A 21,433-nucleotide genomic window follows, 5' to 3' on the forward strand; every position below is an offset into this window, starting at 1 on the left:
ATATCCAAAGCTTATCATTCAGTGTATATCCCTTTATCTAAAAAACAACAACAACAACAACAAAGCAATTCCTCGTGAATTTTACCGTATTTTTCCATTACAGTTTAACCTATCGTATCCGGACAAGTCGGGACCGGGGCTCATCCGGATAAGGGATTTGGCCGGATACGGGAGACTCAATGCTTTATACATGTACATATACATACACAATCATGTACTGATGTAGCCCATTGTAGTACCACATGTAGTAATGTGTATACTGCAACCTTTTCATTGTTACATTTGGAGATGTTTGGGGATGTTGAAATGTCTGGAGGTAAGCAATTTGGAAGGAAATTTGATGTAATGTATGTTAATCATGTTGGAAGTAATATGTAATTCATGTATGTTTGGGTAGGAGTTGTCAAGGAGTTGGGAATTTCCTTTCCTCCCGTAATTATTAAAAAAAAAAATCACGGCGAGATTGCGTCCGTATAATAGAGAGATCCGGATAAAGGGAGGCCGGATAAGAGAGGTTCAACTGTATTTATCATTTTCCGGTGAAAACGCTACGGTGAAAACGATAATACCACGCCAATGTCGCTTTATTTCCATCCAACAATGAAAGATAATGCAAAAACAATGTACTGGTACACTACAATACATTATAATAACTAATATTGTAAATGAACAGAGTGATTTTTGTTTAAAACTTATGTATTTGTTGAGAGGGTAGTATAAAAACAGTATAGATAATCCCTTTTATTAGGAACTTTAGATATGATAACGGTACATTGTTCTAGATAAAGACTAAGCGCACCGCGTGGACAGCTGTGGACATCATAACCCTTTGGATATTCCCTTCGCTGCCTTGAATAAAGACTACGCGCACCGCGTTTACAACAGAACACTTGTGGACATACAGAAGACAGTGCTCTTCTTTGTATAGCGGTTAGTTTCGATTCAGAAGTATATGTATAGGGATATAAAAACGAGACCAAATTGGTTAAAAATTCATTTATTATGACTAAGCTACTCATTTGGAAATGCCATCATAGCTTGATGAGCATATCTATGTCCGACAAACAAAATGACACCAAAAAGGTTTTGCCACCTCAGGTGGTACCAATAACCCATTTTTCGGGTCTTGGCCCATGGACTAAAAAAATGTCTGTCTCTGTAAAGGCAAACTGATATACATGACTTTTATCAAAATACTTACAGGAGTCAAATGTAGGCCGACATATGGAGGACCTACAGACCGAATGGTTAATCCAAAGGGTTTGAAATGATATGGAGGAGGGCTGTAGTCCATGATCAGTAGAGATTTATTCAAGGGGCTTACAGATATGCGCCTTGAATTAGCATTTTTACACCCTGGTGGGCTCCAGATAACTACAGTCATTCATTGTCTATGTATTGTCAGAGGTGATCACCTCTCTGGTATTGTAGAGGTATTGTCAAGTATAACAATCATTTAGGCTACTTTAAACTCAGTGCGTGCCTTTTAATAACTTGAATTTACGTTGCGGCAATATACACTGATACTGTGTATTGCACAATAAACTACCATCCAAAGCCCATCACAAGCTAGCTAGAGCTTGTATGTTGCTTGCTTGCTTTCTTGCTTGTCCAATTTCCATCTGAGAAGATGGCTGGATAGCCCATAATCAGCTGCAATAGCTGGTTTATTAATTTCTTCTATACGGGGTCCAGTTGGATGAAAGGCGGGACCACTTCACCAGGCGGGATCACTTCAAACCCTGCTCTTTGCGATGAATAAATGAAGCGGGATCTTTTACGTGCATGAGTTGTGACTCTATCACACAGGGGAACTCCATTTTTACTTTTATGTCCTATCCGAGGGACAGAGTGTTATGTCTCTTACTAGAGGGGACGGTATAATTACACACACCATTGCCCAGTGGGACCCGGGAATCGAATCGAGGCCCTTTGGATCGTGGAGGCAGACGCGCTATATCGACTGAGCTAACTCACCGCCCTTGTCTGCAAAACTGTACGCAACTTCATTGTCCTTTGCACATGCGCTTCCGTGCCCCGATGTTACGAGGTACGGCCTGCCTCTTCCCATTTGCCGCAATTTGCATGTCTCCATGTAATGAATATTATGAATGATTTTATGATTAACAAAGACATTTCCGTGGGAAACATTCAAGTTACGCTCGTTTTAGGGGAAGTTCTATTTCAATGCCTTTTGTTAAAGGGATAGTATAGTTTTTTATTGAGATGGGGTTTCAGGATTCCAACTTTTTTTGTGTGAGATAATGAGAAACCTCCTATGAGATATTAAAGAGCATACAATTCTGATAGGAACTGAAGTTTACTTGATGAAAATCGAGTTTGAAATGACTGAGATATCCCAAAACAAAGAGGTCCTGATAAAAGGTGGGACCCACCTTTCATTAGGACCACTTTGTTTTATTTTGTTTTTTGATATCTCAGCCATTTCAAAACCGGTATTCATCAAACAAACTTTTAATTCCTCTTAGAATTGTATTGTCTTTGATATTTCATAAGTCACTGTGGTTTCTAATCATCTCACAGAAATGTTAAAATCTGAATACCCCAGCTCAACCAAACACCATCGTTTCAATCATTCTGCTTTAGCAATGATTGACAGATGATGTCACTAGCAGAATCTTGGTTTCGAAGAATTTTTTCTTTGAGTTTTTTTTGTGGGGGGGGGGGGGCATCCAAGTAATCTGAAGAAAAAAATAGTACATGGTCATGTGTATTAGATATATTCTAAAACATGTCTCGTATTTACATACAGGAAAATAAGTCAACATGCATTATTTGCATTGCATCCTAGGTCAAGAATTTAAACGGTTAAAGCACAGTGACCAGATTCACCAATCCTACACCACCCCCCCCCCACACTCACACACACTCACACACACACACACACACACACAAACACAAGTGTGAAAATAAACCGTTTTGGGACTGGTTTACTGGCAGGGTGACATTATTTTGTGCAAAGTTATCTTGGTGGTTAGGTAATTCGCATAACTTTTGTGTACGTTTCTTCAGCCCTCTGAATTTCATAGTGCTCAGTCAGCAAAAGTTAGATATTTTTTTAATGTGTCCATCACGCTGTATCACAGTTTCTCCGACACATATATTTCCCCCTCTGTACAGTACCCTGCAAAGACACAGGCAAATTCAGCTGTTCGATTTATCCGTTTATTTATCCATCTCTGTGAAGATATACTCGTATGTGTGTATTTACAGATTCGAAAAGATATACGCGTAACATTTAAAAACGCGATATATATCCCATGGAATACATTAACGTCACACCGTATACGGTGTTAATTAATGTAATATACATCGGTTATTACTATAAAAAGGCCTATTTATCTATTACATGTATTGTCTTATTGAGGTATTATGTACATATCTAATAATGAAATTAATTATGATAATCACAGTAATAGTATGTAGGCTACTTGTACATATGCGTGTACATGAACAAGTATATTATGTGTTTGCTATAATTGGCTTTTCGTTAATTTTTGTAGCATAATAAATATAACTTTACAGGAAATGAATCGAACAAAAATGAAGTGGTGATTTATTTAATTCAAGGAGGTGCAAAAGCTGGAGTTATGTATTGCTGGAAAAGAAATGAGAATGAAATAAATGAATTGAATTGAATTGAATTGAATTGAATTGAATTGAATTGAATTGAGTTCCAATTTACTGGCTACACTCATTCAAGCAGAACATTTTTCCAGGGATGCACAAAATAATTCCACAGGTACCATTCTGTCTGAAGGTCGGGGTTTGATGACTCCGTCTTTCTTAGCAATCTGAAGATTACAATCTGAAGATTCATTTTGAACTCCACCATAACATCTGGTACATTTTGCTCGTTAATTTAGTAAATTAAATGAAATTTTGCGTAATGATAAAACATATCGTCGCTGGGGTGATAAGGCCTTATATCTGCAATTTTGGTGAAAATGAGTTTTTTGGATTAATGGTCAAATAATGGGTTAAGTGATGTCCTGTCCAAATCCCAACTGTCTTACTCCAAAAATGAAGCCACCACGGCATGTCAAAGGAAAGCCGGGCTATCCCATTCGCCACAGTGCTTTGGCCGCCATGTTTTTTGGCTCTCCTGAACATTTGACATTTTGTAGATACGAGGTCTTATCGCCCCAGCGACGATATAACAATCCCGTCCCAAAAAAAAAAAAAAAAAAAAAAAAAATACACGCAAATGTGTCAGTCAGAGCTGTATGTTTTGAAAGTGTTTGAAACTGTACCGATTAATTCCAATAAATAAAACTGATATGGCTTAATCGTCTAGTTCTTTACAGATTGATATGTCAGATTAGTTCAATCTAATTCACATATTCCCGTGTATGTACCATTACATGTATGTATCTTATACATCATATCAGGGAGATGGCCCCCTCCCTAATTATAATACATGCGTCTTTTAAAAGTAGGGATGAGAAAAGTAATCACACAGCGAATGAAAAAGACATATTCCTTAGAGAGTGGCTGGTCATTATGCAATGAGACATGAATCAGTTGTCTTCTTATCTATATGAGGCAGATCCAGTTTGGTGCATACTTCAAAAACTTTTTAGTGGCGGCATCAAACCTGGGATCAAAGAGGAATTATAACTGTTGTGACTCCATCTCTGAAAGGGACATTCCAGACGATTTTCATAATTTCACATCATGTAGTACATAATTCGATAGCTCCACGTATAGATTTTTAGAATTTAATTTGGTCCTTGAGCTGTGAAACCAATACTCTGACAAACATTGAACAAATTACACTGAACAATGTCAGAAGGCTCAAATTAATACGTCAGAAATGTAGCAGTGTTAAATTCCATTACAATACCGCTTGCTTAACAAGTCCACCTGTGTAGAATCTGTGCATGCCTTCTGCTTTTGTTATGCTTCTTTGAGGCCCAACCCATGTATTCTTATGGTGAGGCTGCCACGTCATCATCCTTGTTCATTGTAATTTGTTATAAATTTTGAAAACATCCTTATTCCTTATCCCAATCACTACAAATTCTGACACTCTGTACTCAGTATAACTAATTTATAGTTGTTCAAATGAAAAGGCTGAAAATCATCCGGAGGTCCCCTTTATTGAACCTCTGTGGTTTATGCAGGAGCGATTTCTTTAAGTGATTGCATCTGCAAGCGTACAAGATCCTGCATGTAGCCAACGGCTGATGAAATTCACCAGGGTTTGTCGTACACAAGATCACACCGGCATGATGAAACAATATTTCATAAACTCCGATTAATGTAAACCAGATCCCGAGTTTCTTCACTCGTATACAAGTTGTATTTCATAATGAAGTGCAATGTGAAACTTTTTCTTGGCCTCCTCGTATTTCGCCTCGAAAAAAAAAAGAGAGCGGCGCCGAGCAAGGCCTATGGAGGAATGTTAGACATCCCAAACTTAATGTTTGCATGCATTACGAACATTCACGAAGAGTTGCCTCCATCATCTTCACAATAGAAGCGTCGCCTCCTATTACCAAGTGTAAAGTCTGGTACTAGCCCATATGCACTCTTGACTTTGTTTCTATCTCTCTTTCGGAACTGGTGGTATTTTGTCGTTGTTGTTGTTGCTGCTGCTGCTGTTGATGTTGTTTTCATTTTGGTTATGACAAATAGTTCAGGGGAGTCGGAAAGTGCCCCGCGTCATTATTCTACTAGAAGGATGATCTTGCCGCTGGCGCCTTTGCGGTTCTCCACGTGCAGATGACTCTCGCTTACCTCCTCCAGCTTAAATTTTGTCCCGACGTATGGCTTCAGCCATCCTTCGTCGACACCACGGTAGATGATTTCATTCATGCGTTTCCTTGTCTCCTGCGGGACAATAATGATGATGATAATGATAATAGTGATAATAATAATAATGATAATGATGATAATAATAATAATAATAATAATAATAATAATAATAATAATAATAATAATAATAATAATAATAATAATAACAATAATAAGGAGCTTTAGATTTTGACGCGCGGACGTTTGAGACGACGAGTGCGCTGGACGTTCTCCTCTCCCCTGCGTCGCGTTGAAAAGTAGCTTTAGATTACGCTGGGACGCAACGTATAAAAATAAAATGGCGGCCCGTATGATCGGTGCATGAAGTAGTTCTCTACGTTGCAAACTGTGCGGACGTAAAAACAGCCCAGTACGCGTAGTGAAAAACTCAGGTGACGCAAGCTAAAAAATAGATCGACTTGACGGGCGCTTCTGCGCATGCTCAGAAAATGTTTTTTTTTTTTTTTTTTTGTTTGTTTGTTTGTTTGTTTGTTTGTTTCATCTGAACGTCCGCGCGTCAAAATCTAAAGCTCCCTAAGAATGATAGTAATACTAATGATGGTAAAAACAAACGTCTAAAGTTCGAATGCAATTCCACCCGATAATCAAGCATTGGCTGTTGATAGGGTAAAATCATTTTTTTTTCGATCTTTCATCAAAACCAGAATTAAATTAGACAGTTTATGGGATTTCAACGTTTCACGTGCATGCATGTTTTCACCAAATTTATGCAGTACACATTTGCATTGCCATAATGGTCCCAACAATGTAAGCAAACTCGAAAAGGAGGTGTTATATAGGTGTCCAATATCGTTTCTTCACAGTTCTCGCTATGCTAAGGTGTGAACAAGACGGATTCAGGAGCCATCTTATTCGTCTTGACTTAAAATCAAAATGAAAGGGGAAAATGTAGTGAAAATTTGTATACAGATCAACGAAGAAGCAAGCTGACAACATCATTAAGTTCAGAAGTTGCATTTTGCGGTTGCTACAGGTGTCCCATTTTCGTGAAAATTTCACAACTGAAAAGTTCTGTGAAACGTTTTATAAGTCTCTTATTTTGTCGCTTTGAGTGCGTATAGCAAAGTGTAGGATTTAGAGAAGATTTGAGAGATTTGAGTTTCTTTGTAATGTAAATGTAGATCGCAAGGTTTGACCAGTTTAGATAATTATGTACAAGGGCTATGATCATACAGTATGTCCAAAAAAAAAAAAATACAATCGGATTTTTGCATTGATAACACCCAATATGATTAAACCGTCTATAATGCTACTTCAGGGTCTTAAATATAACATCTTAGCTCTATTTTGCAGAAAACCCCATTCAGTTTGGTTAAGCGGTCACAGAGAAATGTGGATCTTTGTAAAGCATGTCATGAGTCTGATTCTTCCAAGTTTAGCACTTGGATGCTCTTGGAACTGCACAGAACTTGGAGGGAAGGGATTCCTGACATGCTCTACAAAAATGCTCATTTCTCTTTGACCACTGAAGCAAATCGGATGGGGTTTTCTGTAAGAGACGTGGGTAATAAGTTATAGTTTCATACCCTGAAATTGTATCTGGATTGATTCACTATTTTTAAAGTTATCATTGCGGAGGGTCCCGGAGTATTTTTTTTTATTTTTTTATTTTTTGGAGGGGGGGGGGGGCATACGGTACGTTTGTATTAGTCCTGTACTGTTTCCTTCACTTGAAAAATTCCCCTCTGGGTCGACGTGTGCACGAGAGTGATAACAGTGGTCACATGTTCAGTACCTTCTCCCCCGGATGTCAGGTTCTATTTCTTGGTATAGGCACCTATGGCAATCATAAACTTCGACTTGTTCGTAATAGCTCACCCTTATAATGTATCCATACTTGGGGATGCCATCATAAAATTCGATGGTATACCATTGAAAATGGATGCTATCATATAACACGTAAACAAAGTGTGCAGTTTGGCTCCTGTCACGCAATGCACGTCGTTGTTAGCACAAAACGCAAGATATGAAATAAAAAGGCATAAAGTAATTCAATTCACTATACCCGGCAATATTATACAGATATTGCCTTTTAAGAGATGTAGATTACTAGTAATTGGCATCCCCACGGAAGTTATATTTTCCCCAAGAGATAATAATTCAATGGCATCTGGAAAAAAAAAAATGTCTTTCCGCTGGCAAGCGTTATATTACATGAAGAGGCACTAGCACGTACTATAATTCATGATTTTACATAGATATTCATCATTTCATTCTGGTCCTGTCGGCAGCCGGTAAATTTTGGAATTATATGACCTGACGTGACGTCACAACAGACAATATAACAATTCTGATCCTTGCTGCACTAGTCACGCGACTATATATCAATCACCGAACAGTATTACTGTAGACCATTTGATATAATCAAAAGCTATTAAACGATAACTAAGACATTGGCAGTCGGGGGGGGGGGGGGTGGAAAGGGGCTTCTAGTTAGCCTGAGTATAGGCCTAGTAGTTAAAAAAGAAGACAATTTTAATACACTCGGAAACATTTTGTAAGGGAAATATGAATACCTCCTTATTCATATTGACTCAAAACTCATTGGTATAAAATAGCATATTGTGTTTATTAGATTTGAATTTATTCGTATGATCATGTCAGATGCATCAGCGACTTTGAGATGGTATGTGTATGTGAGATTATTTTGTTAGGTTTTAATGTCTTAATTCATATTTGTAATTTACATGGGTATATTCTATGTTATCTTTGTTTTGTGAAATTCTTCTCAAGTCTGAAATAGAAAAAACTTCTTATTATTATTGTTATCATTATTATCATTATTATACGAAATATCTAAGACGGATACAGAGCAGTTAATATCTAATTGGAATTGAACGAAAAAAAAAACGAAAAAAAAAGTCGCAGGATTTTGTGGTTTCACTGTGTACATCAATACAGTAATATAGCTTACAATCGCATTTGCAGTGATATCTCCTCGCAGTATCAACCTATCATAGCGTACAGATATAGGCCTGCGTGAAAATAATCATTACCATCACTTTTGTTGTTGGCATTTCTAACGTTGTTTTGTGTAAAAAAAAAAAAAAAAAAAAAAAAAAAAAAAAAAAAGATGGGGAGGGGGGGGGGGGGGGGTGTCCGCAGCCCCCGTTGTCGATAAGAAAAGAAACTTACCGCATCGCAGAAGAAAAGAGCGCACCCCATCACAGTTGTCTCCTTGTACACCAAATTCTGCGGCGTGCATAGAGTCTGCCCGCGTTTTCCCAGAACCTGCACTCAGAGAAGAAAAGCATAAAAAAAGATAGTTATTGGGCAAGATGAACCCTACTTATACGTTTGGGAAATATATACTTCAGTCTCTGTTACAAAAAGAAAGATATATTTCCACACATGTCACATAGTCATTCATCGTAAGACATAAAGTTAAGTCTTGTAGGCCCTTCTATTTAAATTCCACTGATTGTATACAAAAATATTTTTTGACCTTTGGAATTAAATATTTTATGGTAACCCGACCCGCTGATATTGCCATGAAAGGGCAAAGACAACAATACTAAGAACAGATTAAGTCGCAAAAGAAAAGATAAAATGTTTGGTTTCGTTTGCAGACTACTACAGTAGTTCAATCAGGGGAAACTTTCGCCAAAGGTATTATATTGCATAAGTACACAAGTCTGGCGTATGAACCCGCACTACAATAAAAGTGAATAAACAATGACATTTTGTCAGTAGAAGTTATATTGACACACAATGTAAATGATCGCTAATAGATATCTCCAATCCACCGGAAGAGTTTTGAGAACTTACACTCTAAAAACATCCGGGTCAGAACTGACCCGGAAAAGGGTCCGTTGGGGTCACACTCCGTTCCAGGTCAAAAATGACTTGTAATTTGGTCATGCAGACCCGGAATGGGATCACCCTGACCAAATTCATGACTCTTAAAGGTAGGGGATACCTTTTAAAGACCTCCCAAAATGCAGCAAAACATTAAATATGAACCTCAGGGGACTTGTTTAGGCCACTGCTGAGAAATTTGGAAGTCAACAGTTATCTACAATTTGAATAATGCACAAAACTCACCTATTCAGTAGTTCTGTGTGTCAGCCACACTTAAGCCTTTTTATTGCAGTCTTCTGTATTTTTTATCTATATACACAAATCTAAAAGTATAAGAGCTGATGTAATAGCATATAGAGTGTGTGGCAAGAATGTATATAGAAATGTTTGTAAGTTTTGATGAACTTTCTTCACAAAATATACATGATGGACACACATGCGGTGCATGGGTCTGCAAAGGTAGCCTAATAATGTACTGGAATTTACGGTGAGCCCCGAAAAAATTCAATTCAAAATCTAACGGTCAATAAAAATGTACTAAATGTTACCTTCCACTTTCAATACTTTATGGGAGTTTCTAAAATGATACTCTCTTCAACATACCACCGTATTTATACAACTCTTCATTTAAGGCATGCAAATAGGATTCCCTACCTTTAATGGGATCATATCTGACCCCATTCCTTGTCATTTCTGACCCGGAACGGAGTGTGGCCCCAACAGGCCTTCTTCCGGGTCAGACTGACCCGGATGTTTTTAGAGTGTACATCCACACGTACCACGATACGGCCCATCCTAGCCGCCAGCTCCATGTCCAGCTCGAAATTCACGTCAACGTTCGTCTCGATGATGACGTCCACACCCTTAGGTCCAAACGTGTCCTGGAGAAGAGAGAATGATATAGAGACAGGCAGACAGACAGACATGCAGTCATGCAGACAGAGCAGGAAAATGTTTTAGATACAGTACAAACAACTTTAACCAAATTCCAACTGTGTAAAATGCTATTATTTTTTTTTTCAGTGTGAAAGAGGTTAATCTGAAGATTATTTTCTTTTATATATACATATATCATATAAATTCATGTCAAAAAGACATTAGGTGAAGATCCGTATGCAAGGGAGATTTGCGGGGCCGTAGTGACGTCATCATCTGGTCTAACTTGTACTGGTGATAATAACAAATAGTCCTATCAATGCTTTTGAGGAAAACTGAAAATCTTTATTCTGTGATTTTCTAAGTTTTTGTAGTGTCTAAATCCGATACGATGGAGTTTGCGACTTTTCTGCACAGCCGCTTTATGCTTCCAAGTCAACCTGGAACGCGAGGTGAATTGTCACCTGCACCAAGTTAGTGTTAAAATGTCGCAGACTTTTGAATTAATGAAACTCTTTACCCGGAGTTGCTGTTTGAAGGTAAGACTTTTGTAATCAAGCACGACATCGGCGCCCATCTCCTTCACGAGCTTCCGTCCTTTCTCGCTGCCAGCGGACCCGACTACCTTCGACGCGCCGAGACCGCGGGCCAGCTGCACAGCGGCCAAGCCGAACTGTAAAGGGGCAGTAAATATTAATGAGTTGGGGAGGGGGGGGGGGGGGAGGGGTGATGAGGGAGGGAGGAAAAGGGAGAGCAGCCTTTTATTAGAAGACAATGTCAGTGAAAGGAACTAGTAATACGGATATTGCTACCTGTTGAAACACGGCAAGGCGTCTTTGTCAAAATAAGAAGCCATAAACTATTTCTGTCATGATGAAGAAGGTTTTTTACATATTTATCTTGGCGTATTTGCCGGACTCCAGCCTTCTCGCTAAACGCAGGCGTCATACCGTCCCGAAATTGAGCAAAGATGGACACAACGTATAAAAAGGAAATATTGAAATCTGGCTCCGATCGTATAAACATTGGAGGCGGCATCTTAAAGGGGATGGCTATAGTAACTGATCAGTGGGAATGCTGGGGATGATTGTTCCAATTCTTGTTGGATTCATTTAAGAGTACATTATATATCTATTATTGTGTGAAAATTATTTGCTTCAGAATGGTCTCATATTCAAGTAATGTGCAGTTTAATCGCCCCGTCACTGTACAGGCATTCTAACCAGGAAACATTAAACTGAACAATACTTGAATATGAGACCATTCTGAAGTAAATAATTTTCACACAACAACAGATATATAATGTACTCTTAAATGAATCCCACAAGAATTGGAACAATCATCCCCCAGCATTCCCACTGATTTCCACTGATCAGTTACTAGCCGCATTCCCTTTAAGCCATCATGGTACGACCGCCGCGACGGGTGAGTTACTCAGGCTCCAGCAGGAGCTTCCTGAGCCTTGACAAAATCTTCGTGTTGGCATCGTTCTCCTTCAAGTTTATCTTCTTTTAAATATAAGCATTCACATATTCATGTATCCTTCGTGTGTGGTTCGGGTGCCATCGTGTGACATTGTGTAGGTATGCATCGTACCTGCTTTGGCTGTTGATTGGCTTTTAACCATCAGCTGAACATGTCCGGGCCAATTTAAAGGCATAATTTACCATTTGCAGATGAAACAAAAACCCAACACTAGTGCTTTAAAAATAGTTCTAAAATGTGAGTTAGGGATAGAAACAACCACTGTAAAAATTTTAATCCATATAATCGATGTTAAGTACTGTTAAATACACAAAATGTGAACAATAGTTATAATAAGAATGCTTCCAGACTAAACCGTATACAATTATGGTTTATTGAGAAAAATGCAGATATCTCCTCATATTCTAGGCTTTATTGCAAAAATTTTATATGGTAGGATGTTTTGTGATACAACAGACCTACACATATGCATCAAATGTGATATCTTGAACATTTTTGAAATCACTGCTCCCAAAGGTAAACTGGACCTTTAAAGGGATGGTATAGTTTGGGTTGACATGGGGATTCACGGGCAATTAAAGGGATAGTATAGTTTCGGTTGAGATGGGGGTTCAGGTTTACACCTTTTGCGAGATTAATTAGGAACCACTCACAAAATATTAAAGAGCATACACTTCTAGAAAGGAATTCAAAGTTCATTTGATGAAAATCGGTATTTAAAATGGCTGAGATATCGAAAAACAAGCAAAACAAAGTGGTCCTGATAAATGGTGAGTCCCATCTTTTACTAGGACCTCTTTTGTTTCAGGATATCTCAGTCATTTCAAAACTATTTTCATCAAAAAAGCTTTGATCTCCTTTTTCAAAGAATTGTATGTTCTTTCATATTACATAAGAACTTTCTCATTATCACACAAAAAAAAGTTGGAAACCTGAAACCCCATCTCAACCAAAACTATATACCATTCTTATGCTTCAAAACTTGATACTCGGATCGCCACCTTGTGTTAATTTCGGGACAGCGTGGCACCGCAAACAAGAGTTATCGTAAGTCGCCTTACCATCTGGCCCTAAGCGAAGCATCGTGGTGAATTTCAACAATTTAGTCTTCCTCTTATCAGATATTGAAGCTCATGTATCACAGTGAATCAATTAAAGAATTAAAGGACAAGTTCACCTTGTTCATATATATACATGTGGGTTGAGTGAATGCAGCAAATTTAGTTTAATAGAACAAATCAGTGAGAGTTTGAGGAAAATCAGACAATCCGTTCAAAAGTTAGGAATTGTTGAAGTTTCTGCTCAGTCACGGCTGGATGAGCAGACTACCAGAGCTTGTGATGTATTGTGTACAACGATATAAAGAAAGTACAAAGAAAATTCAACATATTTTCACTTTTCTCGCATGACAAAAGAACACTCGATTACTCTCTCTCAGAAGGAAATAGGAATAATCTTACCCCTAACATACGTCAGTAACAAGTCGAAGAAATGCGCACTTTAATCAAAAAGTAAAGTTTTGTGATTTTTTTTTCCTTATATCGGTCTACCCATGTGACATCATGCACTGTCTTCTCATCCAGCAGTGATTGTGCAGATACTGTAAAAATTCGTAACTTTTGAACGGATTGTCGGATTTTCCTCAAAGTTTCATGGATGTGTTCTACTAATATTGTTACATTCACTCAATCCGCATGTATATGAAGGTGGACTTATCCTTCAAAGAATTTAAGAATGAAAGAGATTAAAGCCAACTTGAACATGAACTGCATGTGGAATTGTATTCGAAGCAGGGTCAGCCGATATCTGTCTGTCGCAAATCTAACACATCTTCTCCTTTCTGTATCGATAACCTCTTTCTTTCAATATCTGTCATTGCTTCTTTAATACGTTGCTCTCTTATATCATAACATTTTAGTGTGCACATCACAGTGTTCGGAGGAAGCAAAGTCGAATCGAATCGAATCAAATCTGATGATGATAATAATAATAATGATATGGTCTTATTTATCCAGGGTAGCCTCTTCAGTGTTGCCACTGCTCTACCAGAGGCCCTGCCATTATCATTACCCTAGCGTTGCCAGGTACCCATTTATACACCTGGGTGGAGAGGGACATAGTGGGTAAAAACATCTTGTCCAAGGACGTGCGCACTGGGCGGGAATCGAACTCGGGTCCTCCGATCGGGAGTCGGGAGTCTTATCCACTATGCCACAGCGCCCCCACCCCCCCCCCCAAATCTGATCAAAATAATGAAAGTAGGCCAAAAGGCAAAAACGCACCAATGATAATGCGTCCCCGAGTGTCTTTATTCTGTACAAGCCTGGATGCCGCTTGTGGTGTTAGGTGCATGCTTTTCACAAGTTATTTTTCACGCTAGGTTCAACGCAAAGACTAACAAAAAATAAAGACACTTACCCCGCCACTGGCGCCTTGGACGAGAACGGTTTCTCCCTTTTTGAAGTTGGCTCTGTAAACGAAGCACATGGTAAATTTTTAGAGAAAGGATAAAAACAAAAACATACAAAAGCCCGACGTATATCCAATAACGTGATAACTTTTAATACTGCTATCAATACCGCATAAATGGGTATGTGTTTCGTCGATCTACTGGTATTTGCCAAGTTTACGAGCCACTAGATTTAATATCGTTTGTCAATGATATTTGTGCTGATGTAAATAATCTCTCTTCCGCCTTTCGTGTTCTTCTCACTTTCCTCGCAAAGATTACGGTGCAAATCCGGTAAAGTGACCTTCACATTGGCAACATATTCTTATATAAAGAGATTAAAGTTATTATTCTGTCTCATGTATCACATTAGACTATTTTTTTTCATGATTTGTTTAGATGTAAAGAATACTAATTGGTTCAATCGAATCTTTCTCTGAGGAGACCAGCAAAATTCAGGGTTGCCAATTTATAATACCAGTACCAAGACCGTGAGGATAATATCTGCAGCAAAATCATGAAACCTAAAACTCTATTTCGTCCTTGCCATTTTCATGCGTCTATACTACAGTGCTGTGTGACCCTAATAGTTCATGGTGTTTAGCATTTTTACCACGTCTTCCAAAATAAAAGTGATTGTTGCTATACCATGCGCATGTAATGAGTTGAACTATTAGAATACTACTAGTTCCAAGTGCAAAGGGAAAATATAGAATTAATGTCACATGACAATTGGTTGTGATATACTGTTTACAGATAACGCACCCAATGAAATTATACAGGTAGGCATGGCTATTATTAGGAAATAATATAGTCGGACACGAGGACTACTGAAACGAAGTGAGAAAGGACTTGATATCTCTCCTATGAAGTACTGCTTGTCACTGCAACCACTCCCATTTTCCAAAACAAAAAGTATAGCTCATTTTAGAAACAGGATCGTATCCATTTGAGAATCCATTAGGCATTCAGCAACTGAGAGACTTTCACTAATTCTGAAACAGGAACAAACTAATTAGAGCAAAGAAGTGCTCGTATAAGGTTAAAAGAATTGAGTTTTCATTTTTACTCCATCTTAATATGTAACCTGAACAATATAGTGAAAATCCTGCTAAAAAGATGTAGAGTTAAGCCACAAAAGTGTGGTTACTCGTATAGGCCCTACTTTATAAGCCAGTTTGTTATTAACTCATGTACACATTGGTACAAATGACCTTTCTTTTTTCTCGGCTGGTTAGGCACTTCACTCGTTTTCAAAGCGGCATAATGCATAAGCGTGCCCGACATAACAATTTATGGAATTCATGTTCAAACAAAGAATGAACTTGCGTTTAGATCAGGTGATCAGAATACCTCATCCGTTGACAATTTAGCAGGCATCCATTTCATTTTTTTTTTTGTATTGAATGCAATAACAGCCTATTACCTTTTATATTGCGAAATACCATTCTTGCTGTCAGGTGGATGTGCTGGTAAGCACCATTTAGGTAAGGATCACAGGAATAATCATGGAATCACAGATGCGTATCTCAGTGAATTTGCAAACCAAAATGCTTGTTGGTACAAAATGACCTTTTTCTGCTCATGCGCAAAGTGGAATTACGAACTGGTCTATCGGTAAATATTGAACTAAAAGATAGAATTCTTTACCTCGTAAGAGCCCTGATACCGCACATGTAGGGATTTGGCATAACAGCTCCCTCCTCAAAGGTTAGCTTGTCGTGTAGTTTGAAGACTCGGCTCTCATCTGCTAGACAATATTCGGCGTACGTGCCTGTGATTGGCTGAAAGACGTACACCCTGTCGCCCGGCTGTGTATATGCAATATTGTCAGAGGCAAATTGAATTCCACATTCAATATTCACTTTAATTAAAACAAAAGAGTCAATCAAAAGGGGTAGTAAACCTTTTCTCAGCAACAACAAAATAATAAGAATTTAAAAAAAAAGATTGTAGACAGAAAAAAAGTTACATGTATTGAACTCTTTAATTCTTTTAAAATCGGGTCATCTATTCATGTTCATCACCATAATGAGGTGACGTCGTTATGGACGTCACAAGTGATCTTTCGCTGGTTCGTACATAATAACGAATCACAGAACTTCATATGTTCTCACATGAAGTGACGATTTCGACGCCTCACGAATCTCCTATTGGTTTGTCTCCGTGAGTATCATAAACAGCTTGGTTTTTTTCCGATCGCCTAACAACTACTATAATACAGAACCCTTCCCCACAAAAGTTATCTTCATACAGATTATATAGGACATCGTCAAGGTCACAGGTTCTACTTTTCTCGCTATCATTGCAATGAATATGAACTGAAACACTTGAGTATCGAATAGCAGGGCGCGGGTCCGGGGCCCCATTTCATAAAAAGTGGATATGACAGAAACTCATGCTGGAATGACAATTGTCATAGTAACGACAAGAATTCAGCCCCCTGATTGGCTGTTGCTATTGGAAGTTGTCATTCCGCCAAGAGTTGCCATCCTAACATCATTTTCTTTTTATTTCTTTTGTTTTGACAAAAAAAAAGCATAAAGAGAGGCGCAAGCCCGGTGCGCCCCTCTGGATCTGCCACTGATTAGGGAAAAACGTGAGGCAATGACGTCATAAACTCGTTTGTTTCATGTACTACGTGCTATGATGGATGTGGTTGAGATCAGTCAACCACATCAGTTTAGTCCAGTTTATTTCTGCATTCCGTGTTCAATACAATGTATAAAAAAAATTTCGGTAATATGTCACAAATCATTATATGAATTGTTCCAACGCCAGGGGTCTTGTCAGGGCAGGTCCCAACAAAAAGAAGACGATGAAACATGCTGCTTTACGATCACATGAAACAGTCGAAATACTACAAAAACAAAATACATTACAAAATTGAATAACGGGGATTAACCACATAAAACCCACAGAGAGAGAACGCCCCCGACCCACAAAATCATTACAGATTATAGAATAACAGGTAGTAATATGATACACGCTTTTATAATGATTACCAGTAAGTCTCGTGCATCCCTGTATGATCATGTGAATTTGATAAACATCATTATGGATTATTTTATATCCTCATTTTGAATGATCATCACAACATTGCGTGTAATAGCTTCGGCTTATACGAGTAGTGTCTGCATGCAGCTTTCAAGCATTGTCTACCAACAAGGGGGTGCACGTCACGAGACCGACATGCACGAGTCATACACCCCACGATACAGCTCATGAGTTATACAGCCCATACGAGACCGACACATTAAGCGCCGTGTTGTATCTGTCGAACTCGTGGGCTGTTTTTACCTAGACAAGTGTCGAACTCATGGGCTGTATGACTCTTGAGCTGTATGACTTATGGACCTGTTTTCAATGTCGAACTCGTGGGATGTATGACTCGTGGATGTCGGTCTAGTGGGATAACCCCGATTTTTTCCTTTTTTTTCAATTCAATTCAATTTTTTCTGGGCTGGTATGACTTTATGATCGTTTAGCAGAATGAAATACCTCTCCGTGTTCAAGATGCCTTTGAGAATTGAGTATAGAGTATGCAAAAGTATAAATCAAACAGTACGAACAATAAGAATATGGAAGTCGAAGTGACACATGTATTGCTTTGTATCATTTTTTTGGGGGGGGGGATAAATAAACTATTGAATTGAACTGATTTGAATTGAATTAGAAATGGAATAATTGTATTCATCGTCGCTATTGTCGGACATGAAATAACAGTTTCACTTTTTACCATCAAGCTGCGATATAAGTCACATTCTCAAAATGCAAACCACATGAGGTGATAATACCGTTTCTCTTACAAGTCTCATAGATTGACCTGCACAAAGATCTATGGTCGATGACTGGTAATAATGCAACCACGTGACTAATGCAAGTCGAAATCGTTATATTGCGAGCAGCGACGTGACGTCAGGTATAAATTTATCTCCAGAACTTGAATGGCTGCCGATGGAGCTATAACTATATAGACTGAAATGATGTGTACCCATATATACCACATAATAATATACTTAGTAACCAAGTTTACGGTCCCTTGGGTGTTATATTCGCCCTTCGAGACAATATTTTCCCCAGTGTTGCGCGCTTCGGGAATATATAACTCCCGCCGGGATTATCAAGTGCTATATCATACAAGGCAATGTCTATGATATCATTGACACTGTATTCTCTCTGTATTGTCAAACCATGTGAAAACTGAATTTCCGCATTGGACAATAAATCATAATTAAAAAAACAAACAAATCTTTTCAGATCACCGGGTGAATGAGAAAGGAGAAATCAGATGATGATCATGATGATAATGATTATAATAACGTATGACAACATACCGCTAAACTTGTGACGCCTTCTCCCACCGAGTCGATCACCCCAGCTCCGTCGATGCCGAGCGTAAACGGCGGCGTGTACCAGCGCCATCCCGTCGCCCGTATCCGAAGGTCCAGCTCGTTTATTCCTACGGCTTTCATTTTGATCAGCACCTTTTTTTTTTTTTTTATTGGGGGGGGGGGGGGATCGTTCCGATTTGATAACGAAAAATAAGAACAATGACATCATAAAAAATCTACAGGAATAGTTTAATATTTTGTCAAAACTTTGTTCCCCCTACATAACTCTTCAATTAAAGAAAATAAACGCGGAGACAAGTTTGATTTCGTTTAAAATAGCTCACATGTAAAAATGGCATTTCGAATGTCATCATTAAGACGTAAGTGGCTTAACGTAACGTGTGCGTGTGTGTGTGTGTGTGTGAGCGTGTGTGTGAGTGTGTGTGTGTTTATGTGTGCATGTGCGTGTGTGTGTTTGTGTGTAGCGTGTGAGTGAATGTTTGTGTGTAGCGTGTGAGTGAATGTGTGTGTGTTTATGTGTGTGTGTGCGTGTGTGTGTGTGCGTGTGTGTGAGTTTGCGTTTGTGAAGGTTAGAGGATGTCCCCTTCCCTTCAAATTGCCAAATGGCGAAAGTAGACATCCACCATTAAAATATTATTTTTGTGCAAATTTTAGAGCTTGCTCGCTCCGTTTGTTCTTATCGATAAAATGTGTGTGTGTGCGTGTGTGTGAGCAGGGAGGTGGAAGAAAGAACCTCCCTGGTGTGAGTTTGCGTTTGTGAAGGTTAGAGGATGTCCCCTTCCCTTCAAATTCCCGTCACCTATATCACGTACACACGGAAGTTTAAGCAAATATTTGTATACATGTGTAATGTAACAGTGAGTGCATTATATTTCCATGTTAAATGTACAATATTGTTAACATTAAATACGCCGCAGCCTTATAGAGTGGCGACATCCGAACTGTATGTAATATGAAACAACGCTATACCCCACGCCGGTACGATGGATTCGGTGTCTACGCCGCTATCGCGCAGTTGACCCTGACTCGTTCTAACAATACAACTTCTTGTTCTTCTTCTTCTTCTTCTTCTTCTTCTTCTTCTTCTTCTTCTTCTTCTTCTTCTTCTCCTCCTCCTCCTCCTCCTCCCTCCTTCCCCTCTTTTTCTTTTTCTTCTTCTTTTAAAACCAGATATTGTGCTGGTATTGTATTGAATTGTATTGCCAAACTATCACGTTAAATATTGTTCATCAATCACAAACTGTTATATCTGATTTGATCAAATAAAGATATATCTTACATGTTTGTTTATTGTTGTTGAATACCATGTTTGTATATGATATGGACACTATTATTATTGTTAAATTACCTGCATATCAATCTAAACGTGCACAAAAATAAGATTTTGAGACACCAAAGTCCCAACCATAAAGCGGTGGGGATGGGGGGGGGGGGGGGAAGGGGGTGGTAGGGACATCCTCTTACATTCCCTCAACCGATTCGGATGTTCCTATTTCTTTGACGACTTTCGACACAGTATCGTAACCCTTCTTCATGAAAAAAGACACCTTAGAAAGTGATGTAAAACACAGTTTTCATTAGCTGTTAGACGTGTTTTTTTCTTCTTTACCCACCACCCCCTCCCCCATACACACACGAAATCTGCACACTCTCTACAGGAGATCTGTGTTTGTGAAAGAGTTAAATGTTTATTACTGGCATTATAGGGAGATTGCCGATCGTGACTGACGTACCTGGTTAGCTCCTGGGAGCGAAATTTTGCCGGCCCTGCGCATGGCCGGCGGAACTGGGGGCCGTGGGGGCTGCCCCTCTCCCCCCACTTTTTGTTCACCATACAAAGGAATACATAAGGTGTCATCACTTTGCTCCCCCCCCCCCCCCCCCACACACACACTTTTGTCAACCCGGAAGTACGAAAGTGGCACTAAATAGAAATATATTTTGAATAAAATTTTGAAGTGTGAGCGCGGTAAGGTTGTTTTTCCGCTGAAGACTTTTTTTTTTGAAACCCGGAAGTGGGTCCCTCCCCCCCCCCCCCCACTTTTGAAAACGCTCCGCCTGCCCTGCTGACTAGTCTTATGGTTCAACGAAAGGTCTGTGTTTCTGAAAGGGTTATACGAAATATTACTGGCTTTACATAATGGGGAGTTTGCCGATGGAAACTGTCGTACCTGGTTGGCTCCTGGAAGCGGAACTTGAGCAGACGGGTTGACCTTCATCGTCTGAGCGCTTCCTAGCTCCTCGATGACAACCGCCCTCATCGTTCGCCCCGCCATAGCAGCTACTGTCCTGCAAGCAAATAAAAGTCGCCAATGAATTACCTGCAAGACTACAGTGTTGCGAGGCGTGCCCATAAACAATGCTATAACAATTGATGACAGTTGAAGATGGATCGTCAAATAACTTCTTAAATGAATTGATGCTATATCGACCAAAAAATGATTGACAGTCGATATATGTCATAAAATGGGACGCAGTTTCATTTTGACGTCTTCACTGGTTTTTCTGCAGTTTTACCAAGTTGATTATACTTGGTGTGACCAGAATGGCATTCGTAATGAGTATGACTTAACGAGGGTACTTTGCATTCCTCAACGTTACTTTCCCAATAATGGACTATGAAATA

General features: G+C 38.9%; 1 protein-coding gene across 1 annotated transcript; it reads right to left on the reverse strand.

Annotated features, from left to right (window-relative positions):
* Nucleotides 1-5,691: 5,691 nt before the first annotated feature.
* LOC140244774 (quinone oxidoreductase-like) lies at nucleotides 5,692-21,083 on the reverse strand. The gene is made up of 8 exons (XM_072324393.1): nucleotides 20,979-21,083; nucleotides 18,790-18,939; nucleotides 16,103-16,263; nucleotides 14,422-14,473; nucleotides 11,039-11,191; nucleotides 10,422-10,523; nucleotides 8,977-9,072; nucleotides 5,692-5,856 (listed from the first exon to the last, which is right to left on the reverse strand). Exons 1-8 carry the CDS (start codon nucleotides 21,081-21,083, stop codon nucleotides 5,692-5,694), a joined length of 984 nt encoding a protein of 327 aa, XP_072180494.1.
* Nucleotides 21,084-21,433: the final 350 nt, after the last annotated feature.

This window comes from Diadema setosum, chromosome 21, assembly GCF_964275005.1.
Source record: "Diadema setosum chromosome 21, eeDiaSeto1, whole genome shotgun sequence".
NCBI lineage: Eukaryota > Metazoa > Echinodermata > Echinoidea > Diadematoida > Diadematidae > Diadema > Diadema setosum.

Coding starts and splice junctions, on each gene's coding strand:
- LOC140244774 (XM_072324393.1), bottom strand. CDS start 21,083: ATGGCGGGGCGAACGATGAGGGCGGTTGTCATCGAGGAGCTAGGAAGC. Junction 11,192..14,421: donor TCCAAGGCGCCAGTGGCGGG/GTAAGTGTCTTT, acceptor GCCCCTTTACAG/TTCGGCTTGGCCGCTGTGCA. Junction 9,073..10,421: donor CTAGGATGGGCCGTATCGTG/GTACGTGTGGAT, acceptor CTCTGAGTGCAG/GTTCTGGGAAAACGCGGGCA.